The 18,386-nt window shown below is 45.1% G+C and overlaps 1 protein-coding gene across 1 annotated transcript in view; it reads right to left on the bottom strand.

Annotated features, from left to right (window-relative positions):
- The window catches only part of DNAH11 (dynein axonemal heavy chain 11), a 367,765-nt gene that overhangs the window by 300,989 nt on the left and 48,390 nt on the right, over positions 1-18,386 (bottom strand). Inside the window, 10 exon segments of the mRNA XM_062178539.1 lie at positions 44-160; positions 2,672-2,894; positions 3,469-3,638; positions 3,721-3,975; positions 4,195-4,527; positions 13,357-13,749; positions 13,904-14,008; positions 15,784-15,979; positions 17,037-17,161; positions 17,396-17,533. Of these exon segments, the coding sequence (XP_062034523.1) occupies positions 44-160; positions 2,672-2,894; positions 3,469-3,638; positions 3,721-3,975; positions 4,195-4,527; positions 13,357-13,749; positions 13,904-14,008; positions 15,784-15,979; positions 17,037-17,161; positions 17,396-17,533 (2,055 nt within the window).

Raw genomic sequence — 18,386 nt, 5'->3', positions numbered from 1 at the left:
CACACACATACACACACACACAAATACACGGTAACTAGCTTACATCAAACAAAACGCATTTCTTCCTTAGAAGAGTGACTTCTGCATTTTGGAGAGGTGAAACTTCATGTCTGACAGTCGCGGCAATCTTTTTGGTGGTTTCCCATTGTTCGGGCAACTCCTGAGAAAAACAAAGGTGCAAATGCAAAAGTACCTCAATTCCATAGAAAGTCAACCCTGTGGAGTTTAAAAAAAAAAAATTCCAATTTCTTTACACTAACTCATGCCCTGTTTTCACTCTTCTAGAAGAAGTTTACCCAAAAAAAAAAAAAAAAAAAAAGATGGTAGTGGTTCAAGGGCTTAGAGACAGGGCTGAGATACCCACTGGCCTAGAAGAGTACCTTGCAAGCATGAACCACAGTTCAGAATAAATGGCAATCTTTTCAACATAAATGCAAACTTCCAAGTGGCCTTGCTGCGGTGGGAAAAAAAATCCCAGTGCTCTAGAAATGAACTTGTTGATCTTTAAAGACTAGAGATGGAAGTCACCCATGTTAGCAATTCAGCAAATGAAAAATACACTTGGAATCTGCTGGGGCCAAGGTGAAAATGCTTCCTCTTCCACCTTCCTCTAGCCCCTCAGGCTACGTGTGTGCGCAACCTCTTTCCCAACAGTGACTGTGAGCATTATTTCAGATGATGCAATTTTTAAAGACAAAACAGGCAAAGGGAAGAAAACGGTAATTCCTGCCTGATGTAGGACAAAAGTAGCAACAAATACTTCAGGTACCAGTTCAGTCCAGCTCTCCTTCCCTGCAATTCAAATAGGGCCCTCAAGTTATTTTCGTTGAAGCACTATGGTGCTTAATTACAGATGAAAACCATTCCTTGTGTCCAGGCTAACAAAACATTGCTCCTCTGGGTCATCTCCTGGGATACTCAGACTGTTTTGTCACACAAAACCACCCACAGTGCTGGGATTCCACTTGTGCAGCCCAAGTGCAGCAGTCGAAGGGTCTACAGGCTATTTTGCTGCCGTCAATAAATATTGGATAAGTGACTCAGTAACCGCCAGTTATTGAGTGTACTGTGCTATGCATACACAGTGGTGGAAGGGTTACTGCAAAGAGAGAACACATTCTCCAAGTTTCATTGTTTTATAAACCACTGGGGTGAGTGCGAGGCACACACAGTAACTATTCTATGTGACAGAAAGCATTAGCTTCCATCCCGAGGGCTCTGTGTGATGGAGTGACAGCAGGAGACCGCGTGGTGTCATGACAACAATACTGAACCAACTCACCAGCTAAGGACCTGGGTTCTAACCTCCCTGGCCTCTCCTCGAGTGCTTGCTTTCATCAAAACTCCACGTCCTCATCCACACACAGCCTCACTCTGCATTTTGAACGCCACTCTACAGAACCTGACTATCCCATGGAGTCTCTTCTGAGACCATGGACAAGAAATCAGGTCAGAGGATCCGGGCCCCTCAACCCTTGTCAAAGACAGCAGGTCTGCTTTAAAACTGGGGACTCCAGACACACATTTCTGCTTGATAAAAATACATTTCCTTGAAAAGCCAAAGATTCAAAAGGTTTCCAAGGTCAGTCCAAGTGATGGGATCCACTCGAGGAGGAGGGTATGTTGGGGCACAAAGGAATGACTAGGTTTTAGCAGGCAGAGATCAGAACGAGATACAAGAGGGGCTAAGCTGAGGGCTGTTGTGGGAGCTGAACAGCATTCAGGAGCACAGGGGCAGCAGGGAAGGCTCCGAGCGAGGCAAGAGCTGAGACCTGCACGTTAGAACCTTGCTCTCACCACAGAGGAGACAGCAGATGGAACGGGAGGAGGAGTGAGGTGAATTAGGAAATGATAAGTGGGGCTGGTGCTGTGGCGTAGTGAGTAAAGATGCCACATGCAGTGCCGGCATCCCAAATGGGTGCCAGTTCGAGTCCCAGCTGCTCCACTTCTGATCCAGCTCTCTGCTGTGGCCTGGGAAATCAGCAGGAGATGGCCCAAGTCCTTGGGCTCCTGTACCTGTGTGGAAGACTTGGAAGAGCCTCCTGGCTTCGGATCAGCACAGCTCCGGCCATCGCAGCCAACTGGGGAGTGAACCCACGGATGGAAGACCTCCCTCCCTTCCTCCCCCCCCCCCCTTGTTCTCTGACTTTCCTTCTCTCTCTGTGTAACTCTGCCTTTCAAATAAATAAATAAATATTTTAAAAAAAGAAATAATAAGTGAATTAAAATAGGTGTAACCAAAATGGAGAGGTGGCAACAGACTGCCCACCTTGTTGGCAGTAAATCCGCAGACCGGGCCTCATGTATTAATCTACTCTTTGGTAATATACCCATAATGTTTCCGGGCCTAGGACACTTCTCAATGGACAGGCTGTTTTAGAGGAAAATGAATGTTGATATATTTCACACGTGAAAGATACGGTGAAACTGGAACTCAAGAAAGATAACCAGAGGCTCTCTACAACCTGCAAAAGCAGTGGAGCACAGTAGTTCAGTATTTTGTCATGAAACACACCAGGAGTTGAGTGCTCGCTGGCTTTTGTGAAGTTCAAGGTCAGATTCCTCATCTGTGAACTGAAAGCATTAATGCCTTTGATACGGACTGTTATAAGGACACCGTAAGACTGCACAGAAAGTCCTTGGATTACGATGATTTCATCTCTACACCTACCTCCAGCTGGGTATAGACTTGCTCTGGCATCCTCTGGCCATAGCTCTCCAGGAGTACGATGGTTTCTTTCAGGGGTTCAAAGAGCTCATCAGTAGCCCTCCGGCGGCTTCTCACAGCCAAAAGGTGTCCCAGGATGTCCACTAAACCATGGTGATCGCCTTCGCTTAGCTCTCTCTGAAGTCCTGTATCTGTCTCCTTTATAAATTCTTGCAGCTCATTCAGACTATTAAATATATATACACATACAGATGTTCATAAATATATCACATAAATTAAGTTCAGGAAAACATTCAGGGGGGTGCCAGTGCAGTGGCACAGTGAGCTAAGCTGTTGCCTGCAATGGCGGGAACCCATATCGGAGCACTGGTTTGAGTCACGGCTACTCTGCTTTCAATCCTGCTCCCTGACAAGGTGGGAAGGCAGCAGAGGATGACCCAAGGACTTGGGCCCCTGGCACCAACAGGAAACCTCGAAAGAGCTTGGGGATCCTGGCTTTGACCTGGCCTAGCCCAGGCTGTTGTGACCATTTGGAAAGCAAACCAATGGATAAAAAATCTCTCTTTGTCTGTTTCTTTCTTTCTATATAACTCTTTCCTTTAAATAGATAGATAAATCTTAAAAAAAAAATTTCGTAGTTTAAGAATTCTGAATGAATCTTATTTTCATTCTGTACCTGATTAAACATTACTTATGATCTTTATTTTGAAGGTTGTAGGAGTACTGCTCTTAAAATTATTATCCATTAGAAAGAAGTCAGTGTTAAAATTGTAATTCAAAACACCCAAGCACAAAGCTACCTGTCAATGACAAATCTCAACAGGTGCTCCTGAAACATCCAGCTCCATTTCTTAATAACGTTTAGCAGGCTGGCTTTGAAAGGCTTCAGGTCCACCTTGAACCAACTGTTAAACACTCTGAAGTCATCGAACTTGCTCATCTGAGCGTACAAAGCCTCATAAATGTCAATCTGTAGGGTGGAAAAAATAAATAACTGTATCAACTCCATGCAAAGCCAATGAGCCACTTCCAATGCAGTGGGGATTCCTTGCCTGCTCTTTGAATTGTTCCAGAGTGGGCGGCTGTTCAGGGATTTCTTCGTGTCCACGAGTGTCCACTTCCTCAGGTGACAGAGTTTGGCCATACATGAGAAAATGCTTCATGAACTCAGCTTGGTCATCCACCCAGAGGTAGGCATAGGTCTCCAGGGTGTTTCTGAAATCCAAGACTTTGTTGATGGCGTCTGCCACTCTGTTCATGATCTCCTGCCGGGCCTCAGCCAGGCCTAACATGCTGTCCATATCACTCTAAATGAGAGCAAAACCAATCACTCAGTCTTATTCAAACTAACTTGCTTTATCCGTAATGTGCATCCTAACATTACCCAGCCGATTCCTTAAAGGGAGAGAAATTGGCAGCCTTTAAAAACCGATGTTGCTTGTTCCAACTTCTCTCCCTGTTACCCAAGCTTATTTTTGAATCATGACTTTAAAAGAAAATCTAGAGCCAATTTATGAAGAAAGTACCTGATAATTTGCTATTTCCAGGTGTGCTGCTACTCGCTTCATCTGAGCAGACATTCGGAAACTGCCACACAGCATTTCTTCCACCAAGTCATAGAAGCCATCCCCGGCCTCTCTTTCTAACGAAGGCTTAAACACAATCTCAGGGGGAATTAGCATCATTTGTGCTTGAAAAAACGGTGCAGGTTTCAACTGCTTCTCTGTGTTCCTCAGGAAGAAGTCCAAGTCATGCATTATTGCCTGGTAAAAGCCTTCCACCACGATGTCATCAATGAACTCCACATAAATTTTCCAGGGATCCAGGGAAGGATCGGCTTGGAATAGCTTCCTGTTTTCCTAGAAACAGACATGTATTCATAGAAGAAAATGACAATGAGCCTGCTAGAGACAGGACTGTGTTTTTATGCACGACACAGAAACATTCTTTTTTTTTTTTTTTTTTTTTTGGACAGGCAGAGTGGACAGTGACAGAGAGAGAGACAGAGAGAAAGGTCTTCCTTTGCCGTTGGTTCACCCTCCAATGGCCGCCACGGCTGGCGCGCTGCGGCCGGCGCACAGCGCTGATCCGATGGCAGGAGCCAGGTGCTTCTCCTGGTCTCCCATGGGGTGCAGGGCCCAAGCACTTGGGCCATCCTCCACTGCACTCCCTGGCCACAGCAGAGAGCTGGCCTGGAAGAGGGGCAACCGGGACAGAATCCGGTGCCCCGACCGGGACTAGAACCTGGTGTGCTGGTGCTGCTAGGCAGAGGATTAGCCTATTGAGCCGCAGCGCCGGCCCAGAAACATTCTAATACTCGGTCGCAAAGCCTTAAGCCAGATGGCAAAGATCTCAGCAGGATTTTATAACATTAAGTTCGTATATGAAATACAGTCAAAAGGCATTCCTTAAAGGAAAAAATCAATATGAAGATTGCTGTCTTCAAAAACAGATACTAGTTCTCACTGAATTCTACAGGCAATGCACCTGAGACCTCATCCTCTCCTGGCCCCTAACTCTGTGTGGCCTTGGACTTTGCCTTCCAGGGGCCCCATCTATAAATGAAGAGGTTTCTCGTTCTGGGCTATGTGAAGGTTATTAGGTCAGGGAAGTGTGACACATCTTACGGCATTCTTGGAATTCACAGTACACATATGCTAAAGTGCACTGAATATGGCTTAGTCCAGTTGCTTCTAAGGTTTATTCAAACACTGATATTTTTTTACCCATACTGATGAGCAGCCTGTGGAACAGATCCCCCTGAGGGAGATCACTGGAGCCCTGGCTAAGCTCCCTCTCTGCTTTCACAGTATAAGCTCCTCCCATGAAGAGACCACCTACAGAACAGGACAAAGTACTTGCCAATCACAAATGCAATAAGGGATTTAATATCAAAAACATAGAAAAGAATGCAAATAACTCAACAGCAAGGAAAAACAAAAAACACCCAATTTAAAAATGGGCAGAAGACCTGAATAGGCATTTCTCAAAAGATCACACAAAAATGGTCAACACATATACAAAAAAAATTCTCAACTCCACTTATCATCAGAGAAATACAAATCAAAACTAGAGTGAGGGGGCGGGCTGGTGCCGTGGCTCACTTGGTTAATCCTCCACTTGCGGTGCCAGCATCCCATATAGGCGCCGGGTTCTAGTCCCCGTTGCTCCTCTTCCAGTCCAGCTCTTTGCTGTGGCCTGGGAAGGTAGTAGAGGATGGCTCAAGTGCTGGGGCCCTGCAACCACATGGGAGACCAGGAAAAAGCACCTGGCTCCAGGCTTCAGATCGGCGCAGCACCAGCTGTGGTGGCCATTTAGGGGGTGAACCAATGGAAGAAAGACCTTTCTCTCTGTCTCTCTCACTGTCTAACTCTGCCTGTCAAATAAATTTAAAAAAAAAAAAAAAAACCTAGAGTGAGGTATTACCTCACACATGTTAGAATGGCCATTATCAAAAAGATAGAAAATAACACATTGGAGGGGCCGATGCTGTGGCACAGCAGGTTAAAGCCCTGGCCTGAAGCACCAGCATCCTATATGGGTGCCAGTTCTAGTCCCGGCTGCTCCTCTTCCGATCCAGCTCTCTGCTATGGCCTGGGAAAGCAGTGGAAGATGGCCCAAGTCTTTGGGGCCCTGCACCCACATGGGAGACCCGGAAGAAACGCCTGGGTTTGGATCGGCACAGCTCCGGCCGTTGCATCCATCTAGGGAGTGAACCAGTGGATCACTGTAACTCTCTCTGTAACTCTGTCATTCAAATAAATAAAATAAATCTTTAAAAAAATAACACATGTTGGAAAGGTTGAGGAGAAAAGGCACATAAGTTAATACAGCCATTGTGGAGAATGGTATGGGGGTTCCTCAAATAAATGAGTAGTCATAGGACTACCATGTGATTCAGCACTCCCACGCCCAGGTATAGATAGGATGAAATGATACCCATATGTATGCCACAGATACCTGTACTCCTGCATTTGTTACAATATTACTCACAGTAGATAAGGAAGCAACTTAAGTGTCATCAACAGATGACTAGAACTTGGTATATGTACACAACAGACGGCAATCTTTTAAGTTCTGACAACCTAGATGAACCTGGAGGTCATTATTTTATGTGAAATAAACCAGGCGAGGCTGGCACTGTGGTGTAGTGGGTAAAGCTGCCACCTGCAGTGGAGGCATCCCATATGGGCACCAGTTTGAGTCCTAGCTGCTCCACTTCCAATCCAGCTCCCTGCTAATGTGCCTGGGAAAGCAGTGGAAGATGGCTCAAGTGCTTGGGTCCCCGCACCCACGTGGGAGACCCAGAAGTTGTTCCTGGCTCCTGGCTGCAGATTGGCCCAGCTCTGGCCATTGTGGTCATTTGGGGAGTGAACTAGCAGATGGAAGACCTCTCCTTCCCTCCCTCTCTCTCTCTAACTCTGCCTTTCAAATAAATATTTATAAATTTAAAAAATAAATATATAAACCAGGCACAGAAAGACAAGTATTGCATGACCTCTCTCTTGCGTGCAATCTAAAAAATTGACTTAGAAGTGGAGTGTAGAACAGTGGTTACCAAGGGCTGGAGTGGAGGGGCGGGGGGTGGGGGTGGGTTGGGGAGGTGTAGTCAAAGCAAACCAAGTTTCAGTTAGATAAGAGGAGTAAGTTCATGGGGTCTGTTGTACCACACGGTGACTGCAGTTACTCATAATATACTGTATTCTTGAAAAACAAGTAGATTTTAATGATATCACCACAAAAATGACAACAACATGAGATAATGCATATGTGAATTAGTTTGATTTAGCCATCCTACAATGGCTGTATTTCTAAATGTCATGTAAATATATACTATTTTGCCTCTTGATTTTAAAAAATGCAATAAATTTAAACCACACACACACACACACGCAATGTGAGCTTCTTTGATGGCAGCATCTCCCGAATCTCCCAAGAATGGGAGAAGAACAGTGGGCAGGTGAGTGAGGCCAAGTGGAGCCAGGGACAGAGACGGGGCTAAGAACTACCATGGGGTGGGCGAGAGGCCTAGAGCCACATACATGTGAAGACCAGGTAGGCAACAAAGTTGGTTCAGAACAGACGGCAAAGGCTGCAGAGTCCAGGCCGGCCGGTTTGCAGACGGCCAAGGCAGGAACTGTGACACAGTGAAGAGAAGACTCTGCCATGAGAGCTGAGTGCAAGGCGGACCACTCTCTGCTTTCTCTCCTTGTTGTCTGCCATGGACTAATGCTCCAGGATGCAAAAGTATGTGTTTCACATGCAAGAATCAGAACCACAGAGGTGAGTCTAGCTCCTGATTCGGCAGGGCAGAGAGGAGAGAATTTTACAGGCTCTTTTTGGTCCCTGAACAAACATTAAAGGTGCTGTTCTCAGGGATGCTGTGTTGTCCACCACCCAGCTGGAACAGTTCATAACTATGTCATCTCTGTGACCCGCAGCTCTGGTCGTACAGTGTACACCCTGACAAACTGTACATAGTGTCCCTGTCTTCTTTCTAGGCGCTAGATTGAAAAGTTCACATCTTAGAGTTGAGAAAAAAATTCCTTAAAGACCACCTTGTTCAGTATCAAAAGACAGGCAAGCAAAGACCTCAAACACATTCAGCGTCACCCCGGTAAGAGGTTAGCAGCTAAGTAAGAAACAGAAACCAGCCCTTGGGATGCCCTAGGCAGTGTCTTTTCCCACATGTCACAGGCATGTGGGAAAAGAGATCCAGTTTGCATCACTGCAATAGTATTTTTAAGAAATGTTGTGGGGCTGGTGCTGTGGCACAGCGGGTTAAGCGACTGTATGCAGCACCGGCGTCCCATATGGGCACCGTTTCTGGTTCCAGCTGCCCCCCTTCTGATCTAGCTCCCTGCTAATACACCTGGGAAAGCAGCAGCAGATGGGCCAAGGGCTTGAACCCCTGCACGTACGTGGGAGACCTGGATGAAGCTCCTGGCTCCTGACATTGGCCTGGCCCAGACCTGGCTGTTGCAGCCATTTGGGGAGTGAAGCAGCAAATGGAAGCTCTTTTTCTGTCTCTCCCTCTTTGTTCAATTCTGACTTACAAATAAATAAATCTTCAAAAAAGTGTTCGGTGCCAGCATACCAGGTTCTAGTCCCAGTTGGGGTGCCGGATTCTATCCCAGTTGCCCCTCTTCCAGGCCAGCTCTCTGCTATGGCTCAGGAAGGCAGTGAAGGGTGGCCCAAGTCCTTGGGCCCTGCACCCGCATGGGAGACAGGGAAAAGCGCCTGGCTCCTGGCTTCGAATCAGCATGATGTGCTGGCCGCAGCGGCCATTGGAGGGTAAACCAACGGCAAAAAGGAAGACCTTTCTCTCTGTCTCTCTCTCACTATCCACTCTGCCTGTCAAAAAAAAAGAAACAAAGAAAGAAAAGAAAAAAAAAAGAAAAAAAGTGTTGCACTGTCAGCAAATTAGGGCAAGGAGAGAAATAGGAAAAACAGTTTTGGGTCAGTAAATGATTTTTCAGAATGTTTCCAGACCCAATCTTCCAGAAAATTGTCCCCACCAGGAAAAATTAAAACTAAATAACTTGGGCTGGAGCTGTGGTGTAGTGGGTAAAGTCGCCATCTACAGTGTCGGCATCCCATATTGCCGCCGGTTCAAGTTCTGCCTGCTCCCTTCAATCCAGCTCTCTGCCATGGCCCGTGAAAGCTGTAGAAGATGAGCCAATTCCTTAGGCCCCTGCACCCACGTGGGAGACCTGGAAGAAGCTCCTGGCTCCTGGCTCCGGGTTAGCATTCCTCTGGTCATTGTGGCCAACTGGGGAGTGAACCAGAAGATCGAAGATCTCTCTTTCTCTCTCTGCCTCTCTGCAACTCTGCCTTTCAAATAAATAAATAAATCTTAAAACAAAAAAATGAAGGGAAGGGAAGGGGAGGGGAGGGGAGGGGAGGGGAGGGGAGGGGAAGGGAGGGGAGGGAAGAAACTAACCTTGGAAATCAACTGAAACCTTGAAACTCAAATTCATTTTTCTTTCTACTACGTAGGTTCACTCACTATAGTCTATCAAGAGCCCCACACCTTGTGCGAGGAAAACCTGCAACCCGCAGACACTCTGTCCCCTTGGCTTCCAGGCCGCCTGCCATCTCTGGTCTCTCCTGTAGTGCTGCCGGCCCCCTTCTGCATCTCTGCCTGGTATGATTCTCCTCTGAATTTCTGAAGGGCGGACAGCCACTTGGGCCAGGAGTTCCTGAGTCTCGCCTACCTGCTAGCCAGACTCTCCATCTCAGCGATCTTACTCAGCCTCCTTTCTCAACGTGTAGTTCCTATCTGGGCCTCGCTCCCCATCGCTAGACTTGGAAATCCAACTGTTCTCCTCTCCTCTCCTTGACCAACTGATGCTGCAAATGCAACACATCTCCAGCTGAAACTCTGATTTTCCCACGCAAGCCTTCCTTGTATGTGCGACGTTGCCCATCCCAATGGCCTGCAGCTTCATTTTCCCAGGTGGTGGGGACAAAATTCTCCAACAACACTTGATGCCACTTTCACACTCCACAGCCAGCTGACCGTGCTGGCACCCTGGTCTCCAGCACCATGAGGAAGAAATTTCTTTTGTTCGCCAGGGACTCCACAGAAGGTATTTTTGTCACAGAGGCCCAAACGCACTGAGACACCTGCAGCACTGCTACAGTATCCTCAAGGTGAGCTTCTTCCCTCGCCTCCCCAGGGACAGAGCCAACACCAATAGCCAGAGATCCTTTTAAGTAAAAGTCAGGTGAGATTTACTCCTTTCTTCAGAAGCCTGCAATGGCTCCCCAGGGAACCTCCGTGTGAAGGCCAAAGTCTGCCCCTGGGCCTATAACCACTCACCACGCTGCTGGTCTTCCCCAGCTAACCTCGCCTCCCACCATGGTCACTTCCCGATCTGCCTTGAACACGCTTGCGTGACTCCCACTTGACAGCCACTTCCTCTCTCTGGAATGTTCTTCCCCCCAGTGCCCATGGGGCTGTCTCTGCCACCTCCAGATGTTCGCTCAAATCTTACCCTGATCATCCTGTTCAAACTGCACCCTCAACCCCATACTCTAGAATTTGCATGTCCTGCTCTCATGCTGTGTCCTGTGGCTGCCCGGGTCAGTTCCCCTATACCATGGGTCATCGTGTCTATGGCTCACTGTCCCTGTGGTCGCTTAACTGGATGCACCATGAGATCAAGCCTCTTTGCTGATTCCATTCACTGATGTGACTCAGACCAAGTATTTCTTAAATGAGTGGATGAAGAATGGCTGCTAAGAGAAGAGAGGTAAGCAGCAGCAGAACACAAATCCACTGTTCTTCCCCGAGAGTCAGCCTCACCTTGCAGATGAGAAAATGCAGGTCCGGGCTCCTAGGAAACACAGGATGTGCTCTTTCATTCCCATCCATTCCCCCGCCGACGTAAGAAATGGGAACAACGAGGAGTCGACTTCCACACATCTGTCATCCGTGCTGCCCTGCAGGTGCACCCTGCTCCTCCCCTCTGCCTTCCCTCCCTCCTGTTGCTACAGATGAATTCTCCATGATTCTACCTAAACCCAACTTCCCCATACATTTATTCAAGCCCATTCGCACGATGACTTTCCTCCATCTTCGCCCTCTCTGCTCGATCATTCCAATCAACATACAAAGAAACTTCAAAAAGTCCATGGGAAATGGAACTAAATGATTACTTTGGTGCAAAAAAATGTTCGAAATCCAGGCATATTGAGGGGGTCTTTGAGAAGGTCATGGAAATGTGTATTACGCATTCATTTTTGGCAACAAGATAAACTTTTTAATTCCATCTTTCCAAGAATGATTTGAAGCACCCTTGTGCAGATAGCGTCAAACATCAACCAATAAATAAAGATAATAAATTAAAAACTGAGCCCTCCCTAACACTGGCACCCATGCCCCAGGTACTGCCCAGTTTTCAGCTCGTCCAACAGCAGAGCCCTCTGGTCTGTGTTGGCTGTGGCCATCCCCATTTCTCACTTCCCACCAACAGCTCACTTGGGTTTCTATTCCACCACTCTATCTGGCACCTGTGGCCGAGGTCACCAACGACCTGCACTTTGCCAGATGTGGTGGTCAAGCTCTGTCTTCATTCTCAGGTCCTAAGACCAAATGGGACAGAGATGGACTCTTCTTCTTCTTCCCTGAAATCTCTTTACTGAGCCTCCAGGGCATTGCTCTCCTTCTCCAGCGGCCCGAGCTGGATCCTCCTCTCCCTCTACTTCCGATCTCAAAAAGGGCTCATGCCTGCTGCTTGGACTTCTTCTCTGTCATACAAAGCTTCCTGCACATGCTCATCCAATCCATGGCTTTCAAGCTCATGACCTCAATTACGTGCTACTCACTTGCACTTGCCCACTAAACAGGCTCATTTCCAACACCTGCCTACTCAACATCTCTGATTAGACAAGCATCTCTAACCCACACATCCCAAACCAAGTTCTGTTTTTTCTTCCCCCATTCAAATCTGCCCCACAGCCATCTTCCCACATCAATAAAAGGCGACCCACTGGTCCAGCTGCTCAGACCGAAAACCCGGAACTTATCCCTGAGTTCTCTCTCCTCTAACTCACCAAATCCTACTGGCTCTGTCTTCAAAATACATCCATGACCTGCCTTTTTCACCACCACCCTGACCCAGGGCATCACCATGTCTCCCTGGGTTATTAGAGTAAATGATGAACTCCTTGCTCCTCCGGGGTTCACACTCAACAGCGAAAGACAGCACAAAGTCTCTGGCCGCTATGAAATCCAAGATCCCCATAATGGCCGGCCCATCCTGCACTGGGTGCCCCAGTCTCTTTTGAACTTCACGCCCCTCTACTTCTGCCCTTGCATATTCTGCTGTAGTCACGCTGGCTCTCAAGCTGATCTGTGGACACCTTGAATGCTTTGCACGTTCACTGTCCGGAACCCCCTTCTCCTGACATGTACATGGTGCATTGCTTTTCAGTTCTTTACAGACAAACCAGCTTAGCAAAGAGGCCTTCCAACCACCCTGTATAAACACACAGCTCCCTCCTCCCCAGTTCCACTCTGGCTGGACTACCCGTGCTACCCCATTTTCCACCACTGCTCCTATTACCAATGATGCACTACGTATGTGTCATTGTTTCTTGCCAGCTTCTGTCACTAAACTGTGAGCTCCATGAGACAAGGGACTGCTTTGGTTTGGGGTTTGTTTGCTTTTGTTTTCTTTTTCTGCCTTCTGTTTTGTTTTGTTGTTTTCTCTTAGATTGAAAACCCTAGAAGAGTGCCTGGTGTCATTTTAAGATCTCGAATATTTGTTAACAGGAGACCAGGCTGTTGCATTCCTTAGTAGATGGCCGACGGGGTTCCAGGAGAGAGAGAAACAAGACACCTGACACGGAACAGCCACTCAGCAAGCAGCGGCACTGTTAACAACATTCAACCCGAGGCTGCAACTCCCACCAAGAGAGGGCACCACTTCTAGCCTCACTGTTTAAGGGAAACGTTTCACCTTCCAGTCTCTTCCCTCAGGAATGAGGGCAGTGAAAGCTACACACAGCACAGACCAGACACAGGCAAGCAAGCCTTCCACTCTCGATGCTGAACAAACCCATTCGTACAGCGCTTTTGGGCTCAACATCAAAGCCCTGCCTCATTAGGGTAAATATTCTCGCTCTTTCCCAAATTCAGTGAAAAGATCTTGGTGTCCGGAAACCCTCCGAGTGATTACCTCCACCAAGCTGTGAATCTTGCTGCCGTCCTCCTGGATTGTCTTGTACTTCCTGGTGAACACGTCGCCCCTGTCCTCCCAGGCGAAGGCGGCCTCTCTCCTGTGCTCTCTCCTGGGGAGCAGCGGGCCCTGGGCCCAAGCTTGCATCACCTGCTGGATGGCCCTGAGGTTGTCCTGCGTGCGCTGGGCTCTGCGCTCCAGCTCCAAGGTGGCCGTCTTCACGCTCTCAATGTAGCCCCAGCAGTCGTCCCGCCACGTTACGGACGTCGCCGCCGCCTTCAGCTGCTCTTCCAGGGTCCTCAGTTCTTCTTCAATCAACGGGTATTCAACGTCCAGAAGAGTCTGCTTCAGCTTATTATAGCCTTGCGCCAGCAGCTCCAGATTCCCAATGTACTGAGCAAAGAAAGTCCCAAAAGAAAAAAGGCCAAACAGACTGAAGCTATTTTCTCTCTCTTAAAGGCATAAGGACATCATAGGTCTACATGGTGATCGTTAAAATTCAATATATTTCTACTCAAAGTGCACCCTAGGGTCTAAAGAGACAAACCTTTAAAATTGTGTTTCTGCTTTTGAAGATGGCCAAGGCTACATCTGGGATGTCTACCTTCTGCAACATCAAAAGGTATTTCACGTCTCTCAGTACGGCCACTAGCTGTAAAGGGAAATCAAGGATTACTGCTTATTTTAAGAATTTAACTCTATTTTAACCCAAACTGAAATACTCAGAGTTTCTTCCAGTGATTACAACATTTCCAAAAGCTCAAAGGAAATAGGCTGTTGTTTCCTATGCTTTTTAAAAATTAAAAGTCATATATTCATTATACTATGGAATGATCTTATTATAGTAGTAGAAGAATAAACCCTAAAACAACACAAGAAGTGTAGTTGGTATAAATCGGTTTTATGAAATCCAAAGGCACAGGGAATCCAAAGTTCTCTCAAGCAGGTTTCTATACACGTGCTCAGTTTTATTAGCAAAATAAAGCAGCTCTATCCTTTGTACATATTTTGGGAAACAAACCAGAATCAGGGTGCAAAGTGCTGTGAACACACCGAGTAAGGCTCTTTCTCACATATTAGGCCTGCATTTGTTCCGACAAACACCAAAGTGACCAGGTCATCTTTACCACCTAAGATTTCAGCAAGATTCTAAGCTATCATTTTCTTTTTTGGTCATGAAAATGTTTAAATAAGCTTATCCTTTACTGTAAAGTACATGGTAGATAATTAGAAAAAAAAGCCTATTTTGTGTCTCATCTACTAAGCAGTTTTGAAGTTGTTTAAAATATACAAACCATAAATACATAGAGACACACATATCATTATATAATTGTATATACCCACATGCATAAATGTATAATTGTAATAAGGCATCTGTACTTTCACTGTTACATAACAAGTAATAAAATCATGAGAAAATAAATTTACTGAAAAGATACATAAAATCTGAGTCATGATGATATCATGAGTCAACAAAACATCTGTCCGATAAAGGTAATATTCACCCTGGATATTAACTGTTAATATCATGTTGGTATTATGATGTTTTAAATTATAAAAATCATTTTTAAATTACCATCAATGTCATCACCATATGCAAATTTATTTTCTCTTTGAAAGAAGTTACAACAAATCAAAATTTACACTAAAAACATAACATGTCTGTTTTCTACATAGTCCATGAGTTTCTTAAATTTTAATTCTTATGATAAAATTATCTAGAACACCGATTTATTTTATGAATACATTTAAGCTGAAAATCAGGTGGCACAGACTAGCGATTCCGTTTCGCTAACAATTACAAAGTGTTATGAAGCGCCAGACACTGTGCGAGAAGCACACGACACGCAGATGTGATGCGACTGGCTCCACCCTCGGCAGCTCATTATCCAAAGAGGGTGACGCAGTAAAGAAGTAATCACAAGACAAAATAATAAATGAAGAGTCACTTAAGGAAGAATGCAGGCAAGATGGCTACTAAGTTAGGATACGTAACTAAGAAGTTCTAGGGTTCTGTTGCATGGTATGATGACTAAAGTAATGATAACAATCCATGTATTTCTTTTAAAAACAAACAAAAGATGAGAAAGGGTTTTGGATTTTGCACCATTAAAATAATGTGAAATGTTTCAGGAGATACATATGTTTACCGTGACAGGTACATCACATGCAGGTTCTGAAACATGCTGTGGTACCCCATAAATGCGTACAAATCTTATGAGTCATATATACTTTTAAAACATTATTTAGAAAAAGAATTTAGGAAAGGAAACCCTAAACAAAGACTTACTGGAAGTAGTTTCCAGTTGTATTTCTCACAGCATTGACTTTTCCCCACAATAAATTCTAAATGACTACAAATATCATAAATACACTTATAATAAAAATGGCATCTATAAACCATCTCAGAAAAAAACAAATCCCTACCTTTGGGTCAAAGTTGACACTGAGAAGACCATTTATGGCACTGAATTTGACCAAGGGTTGATTCAAATTGAATTCACAGATTTCATCCACATTACTTTTCCATTCCTTGTATATATCATTTTCAAATTGTTCTAGCAAATTAGTCATTTCAACATACTTCTGATAAACTAAGGCATCATCATATTTGTCCAGGAATCTGTAGAAATAAGGTTTTTCTACTTTCCTATATATGTAGAGACCTCAGAAACTTCATGAAAACCAGAATTAAAAGACTAATCTAGTGCAAAAAATTTTTAAATTCATGCATACGAGGGATCTTCAAAAGTTCATGGAAAATGATTATGAAAAGAACTATGCAGAGATCAAGTTTTGCACCAAAATCAACATCTTTGAATTCCATTTTCCATGAACTTTTTGAAGTGCACTTATATTAGATTTCTCTTAGTTTTTAATAGTACAATGCGTAACACAAAACATGTATAATACTAGGTTATAAGTGATCAGAATGAAAAATAATAAAGACCAAATAATGTCTTTGAATTGCTTTTTTCTTTAAAAGCAAGCTATGAAATCAATAGAACTCCAAAGGTCTTACTAAATTTTGATAGCAACAAACTAAACAGAAGAAAAAAGCACAAAAGGATTGTATGACAAAAAGAGTGGTTGTTATTGGAAGAAAGAGAAACCACCACCAAAATTCAAAACACACTGTGGGTGAAAAGGAAAAAGAAGGTAAAACATTTAAGTAAATAAAGTGATAGGAATCCCATTTAAAAAAAGGAAATCCCAACATCGGGGCTGCCTTTGTGGTGCAGTGGGTTAAGCCATTATCTGTGATGCCAACATCTCATATGAGCTTGAGTTCTTGCTGCTCCACTTCCGATCCAGTTCCCTACTAATGCATCTGAGAAAGCAGCAGAAGATGGCCCAAGTGCTTGGGTCCCTGGGAGACCCGGGATGGAGTTCCAGGCTCCCGGCTTCCGCCTGGCCCAGCCCTAGCTGTTGGAGGCCATTAGACAGTAAACTAGCCAATGAAAGATGTCCCTCTCTCTGCCTCCTTCTCTCTCCCTCTAACTCTTTCAAATAAACAAATCAATTTTTTTTTTAATCCCAACACCTTGTGGTTAAAGCTCATTAAATTATCCCAACTAGTGACCAAAGAGGAATAAGGCAGTGACTTCTTCAGTGCTAATATAAAGAGCTCCCTGCCTTGCATAAGCATCATTTACCATGAAATAAACCTAACTACTTACAGATAATGGAGAGAAGCAAAGTTGGACCAAAGCATTTGAAGTCGTTCAAGGACCTCGTGGGCCCATTTGATATTTCCTGACGTAAATGGCATATTCTTGTTAAGAACTACGTATCCGTGTTCGATCTGCAAGTTGACATTTTGGCAGAATGAGAGAAAGGGAACATTCAGTCACAGTGCCCCCTAGCCTTGGGTTCCTCTTGCTATGTTTCCAGGTGTGTAAAACACATGTGGTTATTAATTTGATTAGTGGAAGAGCTAGAGTCATCGCCACAAGAAAACCACTTAAATAAAAGCAGAAACATGTTAGGGCCTATATCTAATCATTCAATATGGTTCCGGTTGATGGCCAGCACTTACCTCTCTCAGATGTTCATTATATAATTGCTTACACATATCCAACTCTGTATTACACAAGTGCACCAGTGTACTATAATGTGGACTGAAAATCTCCATGACAACTGGCTTCTCTAGAAAATTCCCAAATACAGTCAAAAGCTGAAAAAAAAAATAAAAAGTTAACCGAGGTTAAGAACGCAGATTTCTTCAGTTCACAATTACCCTTATTGAATCTTTCATGACCAGAGGAAAGATCTAGAACCCTAAGAGAATCCTGCATTGTTTAAAGATGTAAAACATATCTGTGCATTTCCCAAGATTTTCTATCCATCCAATAAACCAAACTCTAGGGGCGATTCTCCCATTGTAAACTGTGTGGAGTCAGAAAAGAACCACCATCAGCAGCCACTGCTTACAGCTTAACACTACTTCCTGGTGGGCACTCGGAAGTGTTTTAGAAGATGTTTTGCAGATGTAAGAATAGAAGCAAAATTTATGCCGTTGTTATCTGTTATTCCTACCTATGTATTCTTATTATTACTATTTGAGTGGTAGAGTTACAGAGAGAGGGAGAAAGGTCTTCCATCCACTGGTTCACTCCTCAAATGGCTGCAAAGGCCGGAGCTGGGCCAATCAAAAGCCAGGAGTTTCTTCTGGGTAGCCCACATAGGTGCAGGAGCCCAAGTACATGGGTTGTTTTCTGCTGCTTTCTCAGGCCAAAGCAGAGAGCTGGATCAGAAGAGGAGCACCCAGGATTTGAACCGGTGCGCATATGGGACAGCAGCACCACAGGCAGAAGCTTAGACTAGTATGCCACAGTGCCGGCCCCCTATATATTCTTTTGATTTAACCATATCCATACTTAGGCTCTTTCGTTTATACCATTAATAGTTACACCAGATGTGCCAACCACAGTAAGCCCTGGCGCATGCGCGCAGTCCAGCCACCCCCAACAATGGCCTGAGGCAGTAGTGGTCACTGCTGAGAGGACAGTCACTCCACAGGTGGACAG

The sequence above is a fragment of the Lepus europaeus genome, chromosome 20 (assembly GCF_033115175.1).
Source record: "Lepus europaeus isolate LE1 chromosome 20, mLepTim1.pri, whole genome shotgun sequence".
Taxonomy (NCBI): domain Eukaryota; kingdom Metazoa; phylum Chordata; class Mammalia; order Lagomorpha; family Leporidae; genus Lepus; species Lepus europaeus.
Note: the sequence above shows the minus strand (reverse complement) of the source record. Positions and strands in the feature narration are given on the sequence as shown.